The following is a 23885-nucleotide window of genomic DNA, read 5'->3' as shown; positions in this document are numbered from 1 at the left end:
AGGCATCTCAAATGCTAGAGTTGCTGCAAACTATTTTAGATGATGAAGCTGAAATGTTTGTGCTCAAGATGTGGAGGATGCTTATCTTCGAAATTAAGAAGGTAGAGACAGGTCTTGCATTGAGGGCAAGATCTTGAATGGGTCTTTTTTTAAAATGTTCCTGCATGGCTGCGGGATTGAGTCGTGTTATATTTGAATATCATTCCAACTCATCTCCCGTTTATTACAGTAGTCAGAACATGGATTGCACTCAAGGTTAGGTATATCCTTGTTCGCGAGTCTGTATTGTTTCAGGAATTTCATCTCAAGAAATGAACCAATTTTTGTACTGAAACCAGGGTTCTATGTGCTTTTTTAGCAAAATCAGCATAGTCTTAATTTTTTATTGTACTTGTAAAGATTCTTCAATGATTCACTTGGTGAAGTGAATGTTCTCTGCCGTAACGGTGGCATTCGTTGTTCTTACTTAAAGAGTAATACTGTTAAGCTAATGCACAAGCCTTGTAAAACGGTTAAAATATCTGTAGCGCTCGGTTAGGTTTCAGCTTCAGTGATTACCAGCCTGAGATCGACCAACTTAAGCTAATTCTGTAGTTATCAACTTTTTCTTAAATCTTTAAAGAGTTAAAAAGAGATCAACTGCCCTGCCGTTTAGTGTAATAACAAAAATCTCTTTAAAGTGGACCGTTCGAACATTATTATGAGTTTATAAATATTTTACCGAATTGCGCTCCTGTTATGTATTTTAACTCAAATTTTAATGACAAGAATTTCTATTGGGTCAAGGTACTATGACTTAGGTTTTTTGATATTCCTTATAAACCGCTCATCACAATTGATCCAAAAGATATTGAGTTGACAATAAATATTTTATCTTTTAGCTTCTTTTTTTATAACTGTTGGATTAGCAATAATGAAGGGTTAACAAAAAGTATGAATAATTTAAGTAAAAAATTTAAACCATAGTTTCCTAACTCATTTCTATTATTTCATAAGCTTTTTGAGAAAATTTTGTTATTCAATTAAACCTCATGGTATTAATGCACTAATTCAATCTTTAATGTGGTCAGCATTCACAAATCACAACTCTTAACAATGGTATGGCGATCCATGCTGGCAGGCATCTGGGGGCCTGGGGCTATTGTTTGAATTCTGCTCTCGTATGCACAAACTGCTGGTACAAAACCTCCACTCTTCTATGCCTTTTATGATTGCTCAATTCACAAATATGGAAATGAGATTTGAAAATAAAAAAGCTGCTGGACATTCATAAAAGAATGAAATATATTAGATTACAACACAGTTGCCCTGTCTGGCCTTTTTCTATACTCACAGATATACTTTACACAAATAAATATTTCACATTAACTGACTAAAAGCAAGGATGTGGCTCATGCACCCCAGAAGAAGACTGCAATCAAATTCCTAGAAGCCAGTTCCAACGTGTAACTATATCAGAATTCAGTTAATATCCGCACCTATATTGATACTCAGTAACTCCATTTTCAATCCAATATTAGGTTAGTGTGTGAGATTAGCTTCTTATATATACACACACAGGCAGCAAGGCCCCTTTTCACTCACCATTCGACAAATCGACTGCCTAGATACAGTATTAGTCAGATGTGAATTATAAAGTATAAGGCATACCATTTACCACACCAAGACATATCTAGGTAAGGTCAGGTTTCTCACAGAATAAGGGATCCATCCTCAAATTCATCCTCCTATATCTTTCCTCTTTCTGCTAGATTTACTTCTCAGCTTGGATAAGTCAGTCAAATCAGAACTTGGAGTCTTTGGGACAGGCTTACTGGATTTTGTGTTATTAGTGGAATCTTTAGTCGTTGAATTATCTTTATTGTACATGCTGCCATGCTCTGAAATTTCTGTAGAAGGAGATAAGGCAGAAGGCTTCTCATAAATAATAGCAGCATCCAGGGTGTACATGCAAAGAGCAAGGGAGGATATCGTTGCTACTTTAGCTGCAGCAGAGAGTGAAGACCAGTACCACCATCCGTTCCTCAAGTAATCAGTTTTAATCATGTCCTCAAATACAATGGTCGCTTGAACCATCTGAAAGGAAAAAGGAAAAGAAAATAAAGTGAATTTCCACTTATTTACTCAATTCAATGAAACAGAAAGCCAGGAGTTAAGGTAGCAAAGAAGTAATGCAAGCAAGGTTACTATATTTTCAATTCAGCATAGTTTCTCCATTATTATTCTATCTGTTTCTTGTAGTTTGACAAAAGTGAAAGAAAAAATTTCGGTAACCGAAAAATTTCCACACAGTAAGCTTGTCTGACACAAAGAATTAAAAAGGGGACAAGACAATCGTTTTTAGTGAAAGTCATCATCGTTCATAAATATCATCCAAAAAGAATATAATTTTCTTTTTGAAATTCTAGTGAGTTTCATTTCGAAGACATTCTTGAATCTTTACCAGAAATTCAGGACTCGAAGGTAACTATGTCATTATCTAGTCAAAACAAACTAATCTATAAGGCACATCAATTATTGAGAGCTGATTTTTAGCATTTTTAGTATATGTTTTGGTCATATAAAATCTGATGAAATCCAATGCAGAACAAAACTAAAAGAAAGAAAGAAAGAAAAAGATAAAAAGATGTAGGAACCAGAGTAAGAGAGCTTCTCTGATATTTGCATTTTCAGGTAACTTCGGGAGTTTATGAGCAAACACTTAATGACACTTTTGACACAGGGTATTTCAAAGTAGAGTAAATTAAAAAGACCTCAAATATCGACTTGGCAGATTTGACAAACGCACGCCAGGCACATCTTTTCTTCCAGGAAGCCTTTGAAGATCTCAATGCTTCTTCTGGGACAGCAGCATCCATGTCAAGCAAGTTGATTTTGAGATGCCTAAGAATTTCAATACCCCTTCCCATGACAGGTCGAAACGAACAATCATGAATAATAGAGTAGTTAGCAATCCCCAGTTTTGAACTTCTATACTTCAGAGAAGATTGCTCTCCTCTATCATTCAATAAATTTGGATTTAGTCTTCTACTTTTCAACACTTCCTCATCATTGCCACTCACAATTCTTGTGGTTGAGTTCTTCAACACACTTCCGTGATTCACACAGGATTTCAAGTTCCCTGGCACTGAAAGTTGCAACTGATTGTCCACATTTATAGACTTATCACTTTTACTAACCTCATTTCTACACAACTGAACTAATTTCAACGAGGGGTCACTCAGATATGGAGACGTGCTTGGCACAAATGATGGAACACCATTTAAACCAATAAGTCCTATTTCCTGAACCAAATCCTTAATGGAGTTTTTAGTAACAAACTTGGCACTTATCTCTTCAATGTCATATGGGCATGCCAACTCCTTTGGAAATTCAAACAATCCAAAGCCCATCTCATGCTTTACATTCCCAGACATACCATTTCCCACTTTTTTCGTGTTCTCTCTCTGTAAAGTCTGAGTTCTTGCCAACCTCTTCCCTCCTGTTGCATCATTATCTGCTTTCTTCTGAGAGGAAGTTGCACCCGGATTACACATGCTGTCATTATGCTCCTTGAGTTCACACCTAGAAGAAAATGACAGATGGCAACAGCAGCAGTGGAATCTAGAAGGCCATACAGGTTCTAGGCAATCACATCGGTACATTCTCTCATTGTGAATTAATTCAGCATTCTGATCCTGCTTCACAGAGATTTTGGAGGTTTCTAGTTCCAAGCAAGGACCATGCTTCTTCTCCAGTACAGTCAAAGCCTTAGTCACAAGATCATTAGAATTTACGGTTACTTCACTATTTTTGTCCTTCGAAGAACTAGGTAGATTCTCATCCTGAACACAATTTCCTGCTTTATCAGAGTCCTTATTTCCAATCTTTTGCCACTGCAAAATAGACTCTGCTACCTCTCTATCTCTTGGGTCACTATCTGCCAACCATTCAATAAGTTCTTCAATTTCTGCACTAGATTGATAAGAAAACCATGAAGAAGGAGACAGCATGCCACTATTCTCCATTCCATATGGAGAATAACATCTCAAAAATGAATTATCAGCTAATGAAGTCCCATGCCCTTTTACTAAGCTCTTTTGCTGTAACATTGTCCTTCCCTCAACCAGCAGCCAAGGAGATGTAGATGGCCTGGAGAAGGCCCAATAGAGTCGTCCAGCAGAGTCTCTCCCCAACAATTCCTTCCGCAGAGATACTGCCTGTAGTTGTGATTCTAGACAGGCAATTGATTCCTGCAAGACAGCAATCTCTTTCCTAAGTAGGTTCACTTTGAGATCATGAGCTTGTAATTCATTCATGTCATGTTGAGCAATGCTATGATGGTCAGGAAACTGATCTTCAGAGATCGTATGCATAGCATGTATAGGGTCAGCCACATGGTTTCTGATTGTGTCTGATGAAACATTGCCGTGTGGAACTTCACTACTAGACAGCATAGGACTATCATAATCACCCTTTTGTAACTCCTGCCCTCTGTAGAAGTTACTCCAGCCAGCCTCTTTTACTGTAGAGTCATGTGTTGGTGGTTGAGGAGCAGGAATGGGCAATTCATTTTGTTGATTATCAATTCTTAAACTGTTATCCAACTTTTGCTGTACATGAAGCCCATAACAAGGAGCCTTTCCAGTTAGATTTCCAATACAATTAGGCTTTCTTACTGAAGTTCCTTTTGAATAAAACCAACTAGGTTGTTTCCAAAAATCATTTGCCCTGTACATTTGCCGACCATCCTCTGGTACCAGATCACTGGGTAAGGATGAAAAATAGCTGCTTGTGCAAGGAGGCTGCCTCATCAATGTCCCACAGTTTGTTAGCAGAGTAGCAACCCCTTCTGTTCCTGATTTTCCAGTAGCACTATTGACACTTGTGTTTACTCTTGCCACTTTGCCGGCAAGGATCTCCTCTTTGAATTTCAAGTTTCTCCATTCCAAGGACAATGAACGCAATTTTTGCTGCAAATCCGCTGAAACAGAGGCAGAGCGTTCAAGATGTTCACGAATAATAACAGAGTTCAACAGCTCATCACATAAAAACTTCAAAAGGTATATTCTCTGCATCAAAAAAGAAAAAGAGAGCATAAAAAAGAGAATGAACAAGAAAAAAACAAAATCAGCTACATGTTAGTAGTCAAAACAAACTAATCATATAGTTAAATCCAATGCAGTTATTCTTGCAATGCAATGAGTACAAGTATACAACCAAGAAGTCAGATACCAAGTATTTCCATGGATCATCAACAAAATGTGAGCTTACTGTCACAATATTATGACACAAGTCCACTGTGTGCAAACATGAGACAACAAATATCAGTTCATGGAAGCAGAAAATGAGACTTTTCATGATTACTAAAGATGAGCTATAATATTATTGTTGTAGATAATCATGCAAAATCTTACAGATATTGCATGATTAAGTGTATAAATCTATAATAGGATATTAGGATTGTAATCAATACATAATAGGAACAAACCTGTAAAATAGGAAGTTAGATTTTTTATTTCCTAGATTAGATTATTTATTTCCTAGATTAGTTCTTTATTTTCCTATATATTGATGTATAATTTGTCAATACAAATAAGAAAATAACAATCAGTTCTCTGTTTGTAACAATTATCATTTTTCCCATCTTAATGGTGAATGATAATTGAACTTAAAGGTGTCATGCAAACTATTATAGGGTATTCCGCAGACAAGTTTGAGATAGAGATGCATTAAATTCATATTCTCAATAGTATGCAATGCACACATCACATAACTAAGGTGATACCAAATCAGTACACCACTTACAAATGCAATCAGATCTATCAAAAATAGAGATGAAGCGGACAATGGACAAACCTCCTTTGCACTGTACTCCCAGTAGTCTCTTGTCTCCATTGCTGTAGACAAATGAGACAGAGATTCCAAAAATCCATGAGTGAATTCCCCTTGATATCTCCTTTTTTGGCTACGGCTAATGACCTGAGGAACTTGTGATGTATATTGATTGTTACGATTACCAGTAGCACAACAAGGGCAATACCAGTTCCCATCAGGAACTCTAGCAAGAGGAGGACTTAAGCAATATGTATGATACCCAGAATCACAGGTATCACACAGTAAAACATTGTCGTCATCTTTATCAATACCACACACTTTACAGACACCCTCATCCCAAGGAGCTTTGGGCATTTCACTTGCTGACTCAAGAATATCCTCAATCTCTTTCTTGGCTTCAGAATTTAAACACTCTATATTGAGACGATCATTAAATTTCTCGGCAAGGGTGAGAACCTGCACCGGGTATTAAACACGTTAAAGCTCATATTATATCAAATATGTTAAGATTCTATGATATATAATGCCCTTTTCCCCAAATACAATCACTGATGCAGATTGGGTGCATGCACACAGACATAAACAGTTAGGAGGGGAATCATTAAAAGAAATTAAGGGAAAGAAAGCAGAATGGTACCAACAAACCTCTTTTTCATATAGTACTTCAAAATTTTGAGATAATTTTTCAGCCAACTCCAGTAAATCAGACTGATCACTATATGCGGTGCGTATATGATGCCAAACCTGCCAAAAGAAAATAAAATAGGGTTGATGTTTGCATTATTTGACTCTATAAGCAAAACAGTCTCAAGATGTCCATCAATCAGATGAAGCAAAAGGTGCCATCTGCCAAATGTCACAAGTAATAAAAAACAAAGAAATTATACAAAGTCAAAAATACTAAAGCATAAATCATGTCATTGCACCATATAGGGCAGATCAGTCAAGACTTTGTAAATTGAGTTTTATAGCATAGTTCAAGTCCCTACATGCAAACAGTACCGAGCATGAGGCAACACATGGGCACTACTAGGTTAAGCAAATTGGGTAACACAATGTGTACCTCCCTAACATCCTCCAGGAAAGCTTCATGTGATCCACCATAGGCCCCAAAAGCCAATCTCAGATCAATAGTTCTGAAGTCTAAAGGCCTTGACACCATCGCAGGAAATCCAAGAAGTCCTTCGTCATCATTATCAGAAGTATTAAGAAGTGTTCTTCCCAACAAATTACAGAATACTTTCTCTTCATCAGCGGCAGCAGCACAACGAAGCACTTTCTGGCATTGCTTCATGATCACATCGGATGCAGAACTAAAACGCCTATTTCTTCGTTTCCTATTAGGTTTCTGCTGCTGACTTTCACCACACACATCTGACAATACTGACAAAACAGCTTTCTGCAATATATAAAGAACAAGTTCAGAGTTCATCATCAGGCTTGTTAGAGCAAATGCTTTAAGAGCCTGGGCTGGCTTTCTTGGACAAGCATGAAAATATTAATGAGCTCCAAAAAAGTCACTCTTAGTAATTGAAGATAAAATTTTCATGTTATTAAGAAAATAATAGCTGAATGTGACAAAACAATCATTAAGATCTGATTAAATAAATCCTTTTTTATTTAAAGAAACAGAGAGTATATATATTCAAGAGCCCCATTTCTTTTGACACAAGTTTTTACACAATTTTTGAACCATTAGATTAATGAATTTGAATGGTTGAGATTGCATCTAAATATGGTATTTCCAAAGTGCATTAATTATGCAAATTATATTGAATCTCAACCACCAAAAGTGCTTTGATCTAATGGCTTATAAATTGTGTCATATTCTGCGTAAAAAAAAAAAAAAATGGCTGCTGAACCCTCCCCAATATATTTATGCCTGCCACATTCAGTATACCAAGGCCTATTACAAAGACTTGCAAAACCCAACTAAGCATGACTAAACGTGTTTTTTCCTAAAATGGTAGCTTGCTAAACCAGTCACATCTTGTCGATAAAATTTAAAAACTTGACTGATTTATCTTATGACTTTGTATCTACAGAATGCTTGAGATACAGAAGATAGCTCTGTATAACTGGAAACATGGACTTCAGCTTGCATTAAAATTATGAGAACAATATTGATTTCTTTAAAAACTAAAAAGATACTGCTGGTATCACCTTGGTAGGGCCTGAAGCATTTCCCTTGTAAACTTCCTTACTGATAGAGTGCTCCAATCTTTTTCTTGCCCATTCTGGTGGACCTTTATCTAAAGCATCATAGACACACTTTCTGATCCTAGCTCCCACATTAGTGGGCAGCTTTCTTACAGGTTCAAGAACTCGTGCCCACTCAGGAATTCCAGCATCATTCACCTTAATATTTTCACGTGAACTAAGTGCATCGAAGTCAAAGAAATCCACACTTGAAATATCAGTTGTATTTTTCAATGAACCAAAGATTTGCTTTGTAGCCTCTGCAAGCAGCTGAGAATCACAAAAATTAGTGGATCACAATTCAATAACCATTCAATAAAATTCAGGAACATGAAACAACAACAAAAACAAAATATGGAACTTTGTGGAAGTTATGAGGCTAAATTAAAAGGAAATTAAGAGATGAATTACTACTTTAATGGTAATTTTATAGAGGCAAACGATCAAATAAACAGCTGGAGATATGTAAGCTGAATCTGGTTTCCACTATAGATACAAGAAAACAAAATAACATTTCAAGACATACATAAATGGTAGATATAGTATCGATAGGCAAAATGAATACACCTTGATGCAAAGGCAATAACAAGTGAGGTACACAAAATCCAATAAAGCACGAAAAGATAGAAACTTTGAACAATCTTCCAGCTTAAAGTGACCAGCAAGAATCAGATATAGAGGAATTAATTGGGTGGTAAACAAATTCACCATTGGCTCATCAATTAACTTATTCAAGCTTGATCATTGGCCAAGGTGATCCAAGATGAAGCTTGAGTTTTACTGCCTAAATAACATAGTTTGAGCAGCCCAAAATTGACCAAGTTGTGTCCAAGTAATGCATCCTTGATTCGGCATTAACCCACATATTAGTAACATAGCTCTATACAGACTCTTAACTAGAACATACATAAACAAAAGTTGCCACATGCTGCAATGTAAGAAACTACAATTTTAAAAGGATAAAACTTCTCTAAATTTACAAAAATAGATCAGGTTAACATCAATATGGTAAGAGAATTTAAAAATACAGGTGAAGGTTGTATTAGGCAATAAACAGACTTTTTAAATTCTTGTCCACACTCGTGAAGTTATTATTATTATTTCAACGACAGTGATGATAAACTAGAAAACAAGGTAGCCGTCCCCCTCCCCATATTATTATCCTCCCTTCCTCATCAAAATAAATCTGTGATCTCTCCTTTAAATAGCACTTGACCACAATCGCAGATGACCTTTAAACTAGTCAACTATACCATTTTCTAATTGCACCTGAGATCTTCATGGTGGACTGAATTAGCTAAAATGACATTCTTTCTATAAAACACAAGTACCTAAATAATGCCATCATATTAATTATGTAAAATATGAAACAAATCTTTTTTCTTCAATACAAGACATAACAGTAAGATTTTACATTTTACACCTAAAATAGATCTCACATCCTCATCAAGTTATGTATCTTTTAATAATATGACATAAACAATTTATTATGCTCTTATTTACTACTTCGGAGAGTTATTGTGAATTACCATTATTCATACTAGAGATCAAACCTCAATACTGATGGAATTTATCCCCATCATTATCTCAGCAACTGAAAACATCTTGTCTCAAAGATATACGATTGTTAAATTGGTTTATTTACCAATATGAAATTGAAGATACCATTATGTATCACAGAATGGCAAGCATGCAGACGGTTTATAGCAGGGGAAAATGGTAGAACCAATGAACATTAAATATTCAGCCATTCACAATCACAAAAAACTAAAGAATTGCATTGCCTCATAAAAAGTTAATTAAAACATAATCACATGATAGCTTAAGAAATGAAAGTCAATCTACCAGTGCTTCTGCTTCCATCCCTGCCACCCCAGGAAGAGAACCATGAATTGTTCGACTATCACCTTGTAAACAATGAAATGCTTTGCAACTCTCACGGTTCACAAAATCCACAGAATCAAGGTTGCCTTCCATGGATGAAACAGTTAAAGCATATCTCCGAGCTAATTCTGGCCAAGTAAGTCTGTTTATTGGGAGCAAATCAAGCATTATTTTCTTAGCAGACATCAAGTTGTCTGCATCTTTCTTTCTTCTCCTTCTTGACTTAGATTCACCACCGTCAAGATTAGAATCTACAAAAGTGGCAACCTTGGACTGAAGTTCACCAAGTAAAATTTTCAGCAGAGAGCAGAGAACATTTGCCAAAGCTACACCTGTGCATCCACTGTTGGTATTAGATGCCTGTCTGACATGTGCTGCCTGCTTCAAATACTCTGTTTCTTTTGCAATAAATGCATGATCGTTTTGCTGTGGCACATTTGAAGTTGAAGAACTCCCAAGAGTGAGGGAATAACCATTTATTAATTCTTCTTCAAGTTCCTTAAATGATAAAGGTTCTTCCAGTCCCAAAACTTCAGAGAAACGCCACAGCAACTCCCAAGACTAAACAAACAAAACAAAAATGGTAAGAATACATAACTTGACAAAAGAGTATTCCACTAGACTGCTAGAATTTTTCAAGATATGTTGACAGTAGTAATTCCCATACCTGAAGAACATCACCTATTAATTCTGTTGGAAGCTTTGAGCTTAATGGCTTTCCAGGAGGAAAACAAGACTTCATCCCAGGATTCCTACTTATCTGCTCCCTTGGTCTTTTAGAACATCTGAACAAATTACCATCTGCTTCTTTGTCATGTATATCGCTCTTCCTTTTATCCTGAAGAAACCCACTTCCAACGGTTTGTGATGTCAATCTGTCCCTTCTTTTATTCAGGAATATATATTCTGCACAAACATGCACCTGAGGAAGCTGTTCTATAATTTCTTGCACAAAATCAGCATCTAGTCCAAATCTGTCCTGGTCTAACCACTTTATCAGTGCTCTGCAAGAAGTATCAAGCTCATCATTGCTTCTGATGCTATGCGGGATGTTGATAGGACCAGACAAACAACAAAATTTGGCCAATGAATCAAGAGATTCTGCTGATTCCTCACTTAGTGAGGCAAAGCACGATGACCACATTCTAAGTACATCATGCTTGCAACAAAATCTACAGACACCAGTTTGCCCATATACCTTGCGGCAAGCATGTGCTAAAGTTTGAGACACCATTCTCCATACCGAAGAAGACGATCTCCCTTCTACTAAAAATTCTCCAATGTCATCCACCAGCTCAATATAATTGGTTGTAGGTCTTCCAGGACTTTGTGAAAGGCAGTTTGACTTAGTTTCAGAATTATTCATTGGTTGAGAATTACAAGCTTCATCATTATTCTTTCCGGAATCTGATAAAGCATCATATTCCAAATGTGGGGGGCTATCATTAGAGAATATCAACTGAATATTTGTATAATCATCATCAAGCATACCGACTGGATCATCAGTTTCTACTTGGCCTTTACCATCTTGTTGGTCATAACTTGGCCTCAAGAGGACTGTTGACCCGACAGGGATAGGCTGAGTGGAGCAAGGATATCGTTTAACTTTAAAAAGTGGACCAAAATCTCCACCATCAGAGACATCACATACAAAAAGAGACCCAGTAATCTTATCATGCCAACTCGACCTGTAACCAACAGGCCAGATCTGGCTATTACTATGATAGGAGGGTCGTGGATCAACCTCACCCACAGCTAAAATACAGAAGTCTTCAAACTGAACTGGAAGTCCAACCTGGAATGGTTGTTATAGAAAGATCAGGTCTCAAAGAATGCTGAAAGAGTTGATTGCAAAATATATAATTGAAATTATAATCCCTAATGATGGCAATTATATGTTCACTTTGGAAAATATCAAAATATTAAAACTTACTTTAGCTTGCAAAGAATCATCCGCACCATTTTCCTTTGTGTTAGCTTGTGTGACACTCAAATTACTCTTCAACTTGCAGGCCTGACTTTCTGCAGCCTCAATACCTAAAGAGTACTCGGCAACAAAACTGCTTTTCAAATTTTCTTGAGATTCTTTTAAGTTCTTGACTTGTGAAAACATTAAGGAGTCCTTTCTTTTTTGGTTTAAATGCAATCCTTTCTGCATCAACGCAAAGCCATCTCTTCTACCCTGAGATTCCACCGAATGGTACTTTGACACCAAGCCAAGATGGCAGGCAACATCAAACATTGAATCAAACCCATTTCCATCCAGAGCATAGTATTTCTGAAATGCTGCTCTCTGAATTGAAGTATCACAAGCCCAAAGACTATCTTTAACCATAGAGCTAGGAGTCTCTCTCAAATTTCCACCAAAGTTCAGCTGCTGCTGCACTATATCTTCGTAGCCTGATTTAACTAAGCTTGCCACACTACCAGATGCCTTAAGAAGATCAAGCTGACTCCGCCCATGTAACAAACTTGAATGTGTTGCCAGGCCATTATTTGAGCTGCGAATTAAAGAAGTATCACACGCACTAAGCCCTCTACAAACCACAAACCATATAAACATCAATTGTCACATTATAAACTAGTGAAAGTATACAGTGTAGCAGGGGTACCACATCATCCATACAACTAAGCAATGAATTCATGCCACCTATGCATTATTTTCTCTTTCATCTATTCCAGCAAGCAATATTAGTGGTCTATAATATGACCATCAATATGGCATGAAATTATTGGCTTGTTGTACCTGTGGTACGGTACCCTCATGATATCATAGTCTTTCCTACCGAGTAAGCAAATGGCTATAAACAAGAGAAACATATTATATAACCAAGTATCAAAAACACCCGTCACAGCAAATAAAAAAATTCAGTCAAGAATAAATGTGTTTTCTCACAAAATGTTAAACTTAAGGCAATGAATTTTCATTGCCAAGGGCATCTAACTAAAATTGAACATGAAGACTAAAAGTAAATAAGGTCTAGTTAATCAAGACATTGAAGAAAATCTGTTAAGCATTTTACTCAAATCTCAATTAAGTGAATCAGCAATAAGAAACATTACCATACACAAGTTGCCGCATAATGCAGGCATAATACACTATAGTTATATTGCATAGCAGCCGCTCAGATGTTCAAAGGTAAGACTTTTAGCAGCTGCTTTCCTCTAATTAAAATTTACGAAAATATAACCAAAAGTTTCAAATTTCAAGTTACAGCCAAGCAAAGTTATAGAAAAATAACTCAAAATGCGGCAAACAACAAAGAAGAGGAAAAAAGAAAGAGAAAAAACCTACAAAAACTCCAAATTTATAACAAAAAGAAAAAATATCAAGTCCAAAGGACCAACTTTAAGCAGAAATTAAATATTATACCCAGAGTTGTGGAATTCACAAGTTTCTTCTTCAACAGGCGGCAAGGCATTGATGTCCAGAAGTCCAACAGCAGCACCGGCAGCGCGAATCCCCTGGCCGGAGTGGTGGGGTTCAGGAGTGACGTCAGCTGGTGCACCTGTGACGACAGTTTCGCGAGGAGAAGAGAGAGGAGTCTCGTTAAGATCGATGTCAAACGGCTTCGAACGGCTCTCCTCAAGCTTGGAGTGGGAGCCGTTACCGTTAAGCTCCATGGCCGTTTAAAATTTGAAAGAGAAGAAAGGAAGAAGAGTTTTAATTGAGTGTTTTAAGGCGCATTATAGAGAGGCTTGAGCTAAATTGAGGTGGAAGAAGGAAAAGATCGAAGGTCGAATAGAGAAAAAGGAGATAATGAAGGGGACGAGAACCTAAAGGGAGTTTGATTCTCTGTGTGAAGCTCAGACTCGGACTCAGTCTCAGTCTCAGACATTTGGGCTCTTCTCGGGACTCTCGAAAGAGAGAGTGCGTTTGAGCGTGTTTTCTCTGCCTTTCCACGCAACTAAATGACGAAAAACTCCTCGCCAGTGGAGGGAAACGAAGTCGTTTTTAACAGTAATGACTAATGACATGATTTTGACTGTTTTGTGTTGGCAAGATCATGTTCCTTCTATGGGGGACTTTTTGTTTATGACACGGAGCACGCTTCGCTTCTCCAAAGGAGTCTTTCTGTTTCTCTCTCCCCTCTGGGACCAGACATTGTTCAATCTCATCCGTTGGTTAAGATTCAAAGGAAATATCTAATCAAAAGTTCTACAGTACAAATTTTGTTCAATTATGACCCAAAATTGGAAGGATCTTTTTCCCAGCATGGAGCTTTGTTCCCATTTTAGACATATGTAATCATCCAATTACCAAATTATAACTCTAGAGTAATACTATGCTTCATCATAAACTTATTAACCACTTTATTCACCTTTGTTAAAATTATATATGGTACCCATACTATATTTATGATACCCATCTTATGTTTTATATTTACAAAGATTAGTAAGATGGTTAATAAATTTGTAAGTAAACATAACATTATTGATAATTCAATTAAATACAGATTCGGGAAACAATGCATTTAAACATCAAGTTTACAAAGCTTTACAGATTGAAAGCTCCAGTAGCAATTGCTGCAGTTCTGGGATGTCACAACAAATTGCTTAAAACATCAGATGACCCAAAACCAAGCCACGATTGATCCAGCAGCTAGACCGACAACCAAGAACAACACAATCACTATTCCCGCCGTCTCTGCATGTTGTAATTGAACAACTTTAGGAGCCAAAATCATCAATACACTTGTTAAGTAGCCATTGGTTAGCCCCAAAAGACAAGTCAATATTGTCACTGGAATTTCTGTCCGGAAAAATTTGGGACCATGCAAGCACCCCAAGAATAGAGGGAAAAATAACAATCTTGCAACACAACCACCAATTGCAACCTTTTCATTCTCGAGGAGATACACTGCGGTCAATGATTTACCAACCAAGTCAAACACATTGTAGCCAGTAATCAGGACGATACCATACCAGTCCTTAAGAAGAGCAGAGTGTACATCCTCTGTTATATATCCTGGAAATATGGACAGTGTTACAATGTAGATGAGGATGATTCCAAACCCATACCACTTGATTCTCCTGACAATGTGCCACACGGTTGATCTCCAAACAGGCCCAGTCAAAGAACCTTTCGCCTCTATCTCCTCATTTACAGCCTGAATCTTGAGGTCTTGATGGTACTTAATAACTGGAAGTTTATGTGCAACATTGTAAAAGACAGTGCATACAGCCATAACCACTATCCCAACAGAAAAGTAGAGGTTTGCACTTTTTCTCAGACCACTTTCATCTTGTGAATATAAAGCTTTTGTTACAAGCCGTAGAACTGAAACAAGCACCCCTGCAGTCAACAATTTTTAGAAATTTTGATTAGTACCATAGTAAGTTTCTTCAACTTGAAAAATACAAAATCTAGAGGCACTCCATCGCTGTTAAACCATATTATGCACATAAACTTGGTAATGGCACTCATATTCACATTTGTAACAGGGTTATTCAACTCATACAAATAAGTCTTGAAAGATACTATAAACTCTTACACCAGGAGCTTAAAGCTATTCTTGCTCCTCCAAAAATAGTAAAAATGCTATTGAGCTAGAGTTTGCTTAAACCTTTAGTAGATTAAGGTCATCTTTGGAAATGAATTGGGTTTGTAGATAAAGCACATGTTTGGAAAGGAGTAGGGAGAATGAAATGGAAAGGGAACAGAAAGAATGGAGGAATAAAATACCACTGTTTGGTAACAAAATGGAATCTTGAATAGAAAGGAATAAAATATAAATAGTTTAGACAAAAATACCCTACAATTGAAAATAATCGATATTTATTATTTAATAGAAATTTCAAAATAAAATCAAAACTTTACTTTTAAATACAAAATAATTTAATCATAAAAAATAAGCATTTAAACTCTTATAATATATCTTAGTTTTTTAATTCACAATTATATATTTTAAAATAAAAAATATAATCTATATACTGATATTTTATTCGTTACAAATGTACCATTGCAAATTGTAGTATAACGGTACACTTTAACAATTGCTTCCCTAGCAATTAAATAAAAAATATTTACTAAATAAATACTAACATAATATAAATAATAATTATCATATAATTAAAATTTGTTAGAATAATAAATTTAAAGAAAATAAATAACTGTCAGATAAGTCACCAATCGCCAGAAGCAATCACAGCGCTGAGATGCATCTAACCATGCAGGTGTTATCAGCAACATTTGGCCACACACTGCATGAGTTGATTCAGTAGCCACCACAACACATACCACATCATGCCAAATGTGACATCCTAAATTGATGAAAATCTAAACAGTTGAATGGTTTAGAGTTTGCTGATCCATCTAGTATCAATAGTATGAATGAACATGCAGTGAGAGCAGCAGGAGGTAGTCTATACAGTGATTTCTGAGCCAATTTTTTAGTTCTTAATCTTTTAATTAATATTAAAGTTTATTGCATTTATACTGTATTAGGAGGATATATTCTAATATTTAGACATGCATAAAACGAAAGAATCACGCCTATCTCACTATAGAGGAATTAGGAAGTGTGAGAATTTCTAAGGAATCCCAGTTTTAGTAACCCAAAAGTACAAGTAGAGATTCCTTATAACTGAACAGCAATCTAATTTTGGAAATTCCCAATCCATTCCCTATTTTCCCTGTCAACCAAACACTGCCTAAAAAAATACTTTGCTCTATTTAGTGCAAAAGCTTGAAAATGACTAGATTCTAGGAACACTCATCAAATAAGAGTTTGCTCAAAGAAAATCCATTTGCAGATTGCAGTAATGTAAACTAGCTAACAAGCATTAAAATTTGACTTCCCATGTGAACAACTGAGTTCATTATACTTCACTCAAACTAAACTTTAATCTTAAGCAACTTATTTATCAATCTATTAATTCTCTAACATTCACCATTAGCACCAAAAAAAACAAAAAACAAAAAAACAAAAAAAAATTTAAGAAGTAATAAAATTTAAACAAATTACCAGAACCAGCTGTGCCAGCAACAACCGCTTGCATGTATCTCTCAGGCAACTCCCCAGCAGATCCGATCAACCCACCTTGCACCAAGGCATCCGCCAGACCCGAAAGCGCGACTGCCCCGACTGTGACATAAAACCCGTCCTTCAACCCGACCCGACCCTTTATATAAACAGCATCCATGACCGGCACTACAAGCAAAGACACCACAAACAGGCCCAGACCCACATTGATTCTGACATAAGCGTCCGATTTATGGGCGTAGAAAATGATTATGAGAAGGCAGAAGAGTCCGACGAGCATGTAAGTGACGGCGAAGACGCGGTCGACGGAGGCTTCTGGATAGAGGTAGGAGAAGTAATCGACGGCAGTGATGAAGGCGTTCCATGGGAGCAAGTAGCCTATGCCTAAAACGAAGTAGATTATGTATCCCAAATGAAACGTGTCTTTAGGTGGTGGTTTTTGAGTGGAGAGAGTTGAATTTTGGAGCAGAAGAGATGATTCCGAGTCGGGTTCGGGTTTTCCGGAGAGACCCATGGGGGATTGTTCGGTTTGGTATAGAAAGTTAAGTAGCGTGTCAGTTTGTGCATTAATAATGGGAGATAATTTGGTTTCGTTGGCGAGGCAGGCTGCGCGAGAGATTCGGGGAACAATAAATGACGTCGTTTTTGGATTATCAGGCAACTACTGTAAACAAGTGAATTCTTCACGGTAATACCCTATCCATATTTTATTATAACACTTTTTAGATCATGTGTATTATTAAAAAGGCCCGAACTACAAATCCCCACCCTGGATTAGCAAAACTATGATCATCTCTGGATTCCCAATATCTTCTTCAATTTCTTTAATAAAACAAATATACTTATTTAACTACCTTTCACGTTGTGGGACCAACTGGAGCATCAAGGAAATCTGTTTGATTCTATCTCTTATTAGTTCCATTTGAAGAAAGAAAAGAGATTGATCTCTCATTTAGTTGTTGAATTTCTCTAATTATATTCAACCTCCATATCACTATATCAGAGCTGTTAATCACAATTAAAATTCAATGACTTCATTGATTTTCGTAGTAGCCCTTCACGCGAATTCTGTTAATAAACGAGAGAAAAGGAAATGAAGCTGAATTTGGGAAAGTGAAAATCTACTCTTTACTAAATGTTACTATTTGTTTATATGCAGCAATAACTCCAGTCAACGGAAGTTACTTATTGACTGAAGAGTGAACTAACTCTAAACTAACTCAGCTAAGAATATAAAAGTAAAGTACATGTTCCATTTAATACCCCCCCTCAAGTTGAAGGGTAGTAAAGATCTAGCACACCCAATTTGTGCAACATGTGATGATGAAGAGTCTTGCCAAGGGCTTTAGTAAGAATATCAGCAGGCTGCTCACATGAAAAAATATGGGCAGTAGTGAACAGACCATTCTTCAGTTGCTCCCTGCATAATACGATAATCAATGTCAATATGTTTAGTCATCTCATGGAACATATGATTGGAAGCTATGTGGTTGGCAGCCTAGTTGTCACAGTGAAGAGTAACAGGAAGATAAGCATGGAAACCAAGTTCCGTGAGCAACTGAACTAACCAAATTACCTCACATACAGTAAAGGCCATAGCTCTATATTCAGCCTCAGAGGAAGACTTGGAAACAGTAGCTTGGCACTTAGATTTCCAAGAAATCAGAGAAGAGCCAAGAAAAATACAAAAGCCAGTGATGGACTTCCTTGTCATCAAGCAAGAACCCTAATCAGAGTCACTATAGGCAGATAAGGACAAAGTATTATGAGCAAGAAAAAATAAACCAAGTCCAGGGGCTGACTTCACATATCCGACCACTTTGAGAGCTGCTGCCATATGTGATTGCTTGGGCTGGTGCATAAATTGACTCAATAAACTGATTGAGTAACTGAGGTCTGGCCTGGTCATACATAGGTAGAGCAGTTTGCCAACTAAATGTTGAGAAACTACTGGATCAGGAAGTAACAGATCACTCTCAGTGTTGGTAGAAGTAAACTGATGACCAAATACTGTTGTAGTAAGCTTCAAATTGGACTCCATGGGAACCAAAGATGGCTTAGAACCTGAAAGACCTGATTATGAGATTAATTCCAATGCATACTTGCGTTGGTCGAGGCTAATTCCCTTGGAGGACCTGGCCACTTCAAAGCCTAGAATACACCTAAATCCTTCAGCTTAAAATTGTGGTGTAGCAGCTGTTTAGTTTGGCAGATTAAAGCTGGATAATCACCTGTTATCACAATGTCATCTACATACACAAGAATCAGGACAATGTGAGATTGACTTCTTTTGAGAAACAATGAATAATCTGACCGAGACTGCTGGAAACCACCATTTAGAAGAGCTGTAGTCAGCTTATAATTCTAGGCTCTAAAAGCCTGTTTCAATCCATATAAGGATTTATAGAGCTTGCATACCAGATTCTGCCCCCCTCGCCTTGGAAAACCTTGGGACAATGTCATGTAAATTTCCTCTTACAAGTCCCCTTGCAAGAAAGCATTGTCCACATCAAGTTGATAAAGAGGCCAATTGTTCATGGAGGCTAAAGCCAAAACTGTTCTAACAGTAACAATCTTTACAATTAGAGAAAAAGTCTCTTCATAATCAATCCCGGCCTGCTGTGTATATCCTTTAGGAACCAAGCGTGCCTTGTATCTGTCTAGGGTACCATTAGCCTTATACTTAAGGTTATATACCCACTTACAACCAATGAGAGCCTTACCAAGGGGCAGAGGTACTAAAGACCAGGTTTGATTGCTTTCTAATGCCTGAATTTCTTTCTGCATAGCAGTGACCCAATTCTGATCTTTAGAAGCTTGTGTAAATGTAGTGGGTTCAACTAAGGAGAGATTGGACAAGAATGCTTTATAGGAAGGGGATACATGAGCATAGGAAACAAAATTGATAATGGGATAGTGTGAAGTATTGGTTGTAGGCTTATGATGTAGTGTAGGACAAACAAAATCTTGTGCCCAAATAGGAGGATTGGTATGTCTATTGGATCTTCTAAGAGCAGGAGGTGAAACATGAATAATACTAGGCATAGAAAGAGTGGAATGATCACGAACAGAATTATGAGAAACAATAGATTCTATAGTCTAGATAACAGGAGAATTAGTAGTAAAATGAGGAGTTGGAATTGACTCTGAAACAAGGAACTCTGAATCAATAGGGAAAGGATTCAAGGAAGATGTTGACAAGGCAAAACGGAAAACATTTTCATAGAAAATGACATCCCTGGTGACAAACACAGAATGAGTAGACAAATTGTGTAAAATATAGCCCTTTTGGGTAAGAGAATAACCCAAGAAAACTTAATGACCAGCTCTAGGATGCAATTTGTCCTTAGAAGTTAAGATTGTAGCATAGGCCAAACATCCAAAGACCTTTAAATGATTCAAGAAAGGTGGTTTGACAAAAAATTTCTCAAAAGGTGACTGACCTTTAAGGACCGCAGTAGGCAATCTATTAATGATGTAGACTGTAGTTTGTACACAGTACCCCCAGAAATGAGTGGGAATATTGGACTGAAGTTTTAAAGCCCTAGCAACCTCTAAGATGTGTCTGTGCTTTCTCTCAACAATACCATTTTGTTGAGGAGAATAAGCACATGAACTTTGATGAATGATACCCTGACTACTTAGGAGTTCATGACAATCTTTGTTAAAAAACTTTAAACCATTATCAGTCCTAAAGCACTTAGGAGTCAAACTATATTGTGTATGGACCATACGAAGGAAGTGTTTAATGGTAGAGTAAGTGTCTAACTTGAATTGCATAAGAAACAACCAAGTAACCCTAGAAAAATCATCTACCATAGTGAGAAAGTATCTAGCATTCCCATGCGTAGGTGTTATATAAGGACCCCATACATCCATATGTAGTAAATAAAAAAAAAATTGTGTTTGAGATGTACTATTAGGGAGGGGTAACTTGGTCTGTTTAGCTAGAGGACAAACAGGACAATGCATAGAGTGTAAACTACTTTGAGCACTAGACCTTGACAAACTGGGATGAACAAGAGGCAAAATAGAATAAGAGGCATGTCCTAATCTTTGATGCCATAATGCATAATCATGAGATGAAGATAATGGCAACATGAAAATAGGCATTTTATTCAAATTCATCTCAAAAGGTACAATCTGCGATGATTCTACAGTATGACAAACAGCCTTATTTAATTGTCCTAAGTCTGATACAAAAGTGGAAATTTTCAAATTTGGATTAAAGAAATAAAGACCTTGCCTATACTTACCAATCCCCTTCAATTTGCCATTGCAAAAATCCTGAATGAGACAAAAATCAGGATAAAAGGTAACAAAACAGTTATTAGAAGCAGCAAGTTTGGAGACTGAAAGTAAATTGTGATGGAAATCTGGAACATGCAGGACATTTGGTAGATGTAAGTTATTATCCAGAACTACAGACCCTACATGTTTAAAAGACGTTCTTGTTCCATTTGGTAACCCTACAAGGTATTTTGCATAAGGTTCTATAGCAGTAGGTAATTGTAGAACAGAATAATCAAAAGTCATATGGTCAGATGCTCCAGTATCAATTATCTAACTATTCTTATCAAGGTAAGACATCAAGGCAATAGAATTACCTGCCAAGTTAACAGTGGGAGGGGAAACATTCTTTCTTCCTAGCAATTGGAGGACGTGATTGTACTGCTCAATAGTCAGAACATGACCAACAACTGAATATGAGTTTCCAGTGCTAACCATTGATCCTGAATTTCCCATATCCAATGACTCTGAAGTATGCACCTGATTGGCAGTAAATTTTGACTTAGAGTTTGCTTCCCCTTCAGTGAATTGATGGTCAGGTGGATACCCATGCAACTTGTAACAAGTATCTCATTTGTGTCCAGGAATGTGACAAAATTCACATTCAATGTAGGGCTTCTTCCCGTTATATTTTTGGCGTTGATTCTGACCTTTGCCATTTTCAGAATGATTGGCATAAAGTGTTGTAGTTACTTCTGAATTCAAACTCATCTCTGCCAAGATTTTCTGACTTTCATCTTGATTGACCACTGAATAAGCTTGCTTGACATTCTGTAGAGGATTCATTAGCAAGATTTGGCTTCGAACCATGGAATATGACTAATTTAATCCCATCAAAAAATGCGGTAATTTTTGCTGATTCAAATGCTCCAAATATGCTTTTGTCGAGGCACTATCAGGTGCAGGAGGACTGACCAGGAATCCAACCCATCCCATAATGACTTCAATTTACTATAGTAGCTAGCTATAGAATTAGTTCATTGAGTTAGGTTAACAATTTCACGATGCAACCCAAACACTCTAGTGCCATTCACTTTGTTATATTGTTCTTTCAAATCCAGCCAGACCTGTGCAGCCTTTGTAGAGTAAACTATACCATTGAAGATCTTTTTCGAGACTGAATTAAAAATCCATGCAAGCACCAGTGAATTACATCTCTCCCATTGTGGAGCCAATCAAGAATTTACAGTCGATTTTGTGCAATTACCATTAACAAATCCAAGTTTATTTTTAGCACCGAGAGAGACCGTCATGGCTCGACTCCAAATGTTGTAATTTTCAGCTCCAACGAGCTGCTCAGAAACCAGTACAGAGCCCGGTGTATTTGATGGATGGACATACAAGGGAGAGTTGGAGTCAATCGACTAAATGGTAATTTCTTCTGTCGATGTTACCATATTTGATTAACTAATTATCAAATTGATTGATCTAGAATCAAATTCAAGTCGAATCGACTAAGAATTTAGATTGAACAGAAAATCTAATTCAAGATTTCGAGCTAAAATTCAAGATTTCGAACTAAAAAATTCGAAGGATGAAGCAAAGAAATCAAGTGTTCAAGCTGATTTGTAACTTATCTGAATCAAAGAGCTTCACTCTAATCGACTCATTCTCAGGTTAGGGCTGGAGATTCTGTCGCCCTGATACCATGCTAACAAACGAGAGAAAAGAAAATGAAGCTGAATTTGGGAAAGTGAAAATCTACTCTTTACTGAATGTTACTGTTCGTTTATATACAGCAGTAACTTCAATCGACTGAAGTTACTTATTGACTGAAGAGCGAACTAACTCAAAACTAACTCAGTTAAGAATATAAAAGTAAATTACATGAATACCCTTTACATCTAATATAAATTGATTGTTGGATGCTACTTTTTCTTTCGCATTTTATCTGACCCTTTTGTCCTCTACCCCTTTGCAGCATCAGTTTATCAGAAACGGGCATTGCTAATGATATGTTAATGAAATTGAATGTCCGGCAATGATTATTCTTAATTAACTTTGATCAAGTCAAAATGATTTTAATTGTGCTATACTATATAATCCCTGAAGAAGTTTCGTCCATCATCTCGCGTCCATTTGTCTACCATACCTCTAGAGTTAAAATAGTTCCAAAATGGCTCTCTCTCTCTCTCGCTTTCTGATAAATCTTATGTGTCAGTATTTTCAGAATTGACATCTTGTCTCTACCGCGGGTGTATCTGCAAATATTCATTCTCCANGCTCGACTCCAAATGTTGTAATTTTCAGCTCCAACGAGCTGCTCAGAAACCAGTACAGAGCCCGGTGTATTTGATGGATGGACATACAAGGGAGAGTTGGAGTCAATCGACTAAATGGTAATTTCTTCTGTCGATGTTACCATATTTGATTAACTAATTATCAAATTGATTGATCTAGAATCAAATTCAAGTCGAATCGACTAAGAATTTAGATTGAACAGAAAACCTAATTCAAGATTTCGAGCTATAATTCACGATTTTGAACTAAAAAATTCGAAGGATGAAGCAAAGAAATCAAGTGTTCAAGCTGATTTGTAACTTATCTGAATCAAAGAGCTTCACTCTAATCGACTCATTCTCAGGTTAGGGCTGGAGATTCTGTCGCCCTGATACCATGCTAACAAACGAGAGAAAAGAAAATGAAGCTGAATTTGGGAAAGTGAAAATCTACTCTTTACTGAATGTTACTGTTCGTTTATATACAGCA

The 23885-nt window shown here is 36.8% G+C and overlaps 2 protein-coding genes across 3 annotated transcripts; both read right to left on the bottom strand.

The window, feature by feature from the left end:
* Positions 1 to 1240: 1240 nt before the first annotated feature.
* On the bottom strand, positions 1241 to 13764 carry LOC116121320 (methyl-CpG-binding domain-containing protein 9-like). 2 transcript variants are annotated; one of them, XM_031407269.1, is made up of 10 exons: positions 13274 to 13764; positions 11834 to 12437; positions 10568 to 11695; positions 9862 to 10461; positions 7981 to 8286; positions 6881 to 7216; positions 6463 to 6561; positions 5839 to 6273; positions 2754 to 5051; positions 1241 to 2076 (listed from the first exon to the last, which is right to left on the bottom strand). In XM_031407269.1, exons 1-10 carry the CDS (start codon positions 13522 to 13524, stop codon positions 1720 to 1722), a joined length of 6414 nt encoding a protein of 2137 aa, XP_031263129.1. In that variant the 5' UTR covers positions 13525 to 13764; the 3' UTR covers positions 1241 to 1719. The 2 variants fall into 2 exon arrangements, with proteins under 2 accessions (XP_031263129.1, XP_031263130.1); XM_031407270.1 differs by having other exon boundaries at positions 11834 to 12401.
* Positions 13765 to 14421: 657 nt separating this feature from the next.
* On the bottom strand, positions 14422 to 17625 carry LOC116121338 (equilibrative nucleotide transporter 1-like). The gene is made up of 2 exons (XM_031407298.1): positions 16869 to 17625; positions 14422 to 15196 (listed from the first exon to the last, which is right to left on the bottom strand). The coding sequence occupies exons 1-2, from the start codon at positions 17398 to 17400 to the stop codon at positions 14466 to 14468; spliced, it is 1263 nt and encodes a 420-aa protein (XP_031263158.1). The 5' UTR covers positions 17401 to 17625; the 3' UTR covers positions 14422 to 14465.
* Positions 17626 to 23885: the final 6260 nt, after the last annotated feature.

The sequence above is a fragment of the Pistacia vera genome, unplaced genomic scaffold (genome assembly GCF_008641045.1).
Source record: "Pistacia vera cultivar Batoury unplaced genomic scaffold, PisVer_v2 Contig973, whole genome shotgun sequence".
Classification (NCBI taxonomy): Eukaryota; Viridiplantae; Streptophyta; class Magnoliopsida; order Sapindales; family Anacardiaceae; genus Pistacia; species Pistacia vera.
The sequence above is the reverse complement of the archived record's forward strand: the minus strand, read 5'-3'. Positions and strand labels throughout refer to the sequence as shown.

Bases quoted from the DNA above. Each gene is read 5' to 3' on its own strand.
- LOC116121320 (XM_031407269.1), bottom strand. From the start codon at position 13,524: ATGGAGCTTAACGGTAACGGCTCCCACTCCAAGCTTGAGGAGAGCCGT. The intron at 11,696-11,833 runs GTAAGTTTTAAT...CAACCATTCCAG, and splicing joins ATGATTCTTTGCAAGCTAAA to GTTGGACTTCCAGTTCAGTT. The intron at 6,562-6,880 runs GTACACATTGTG...TTCTTTTGGCAG, and splicing joins TCCTGGAGGATGTTAGGGAG to GTTTGGCATCATATACGCAC.
- LOC116121338 (XM_031407298.1), bottom strand. From the start codon at position 17,400: ATGGGTCTCTCCGGAAAACCCGAACCCGACTCGGAATCATCTCTTCTG. The intron at 15,197-16,868 runs GTAATTTGTTTA...TGTTGACTGCAG, and splicing joins TGCTGGCACAGCTGGTTCTG to GGGTGCTTGTTTCAGTTCTA.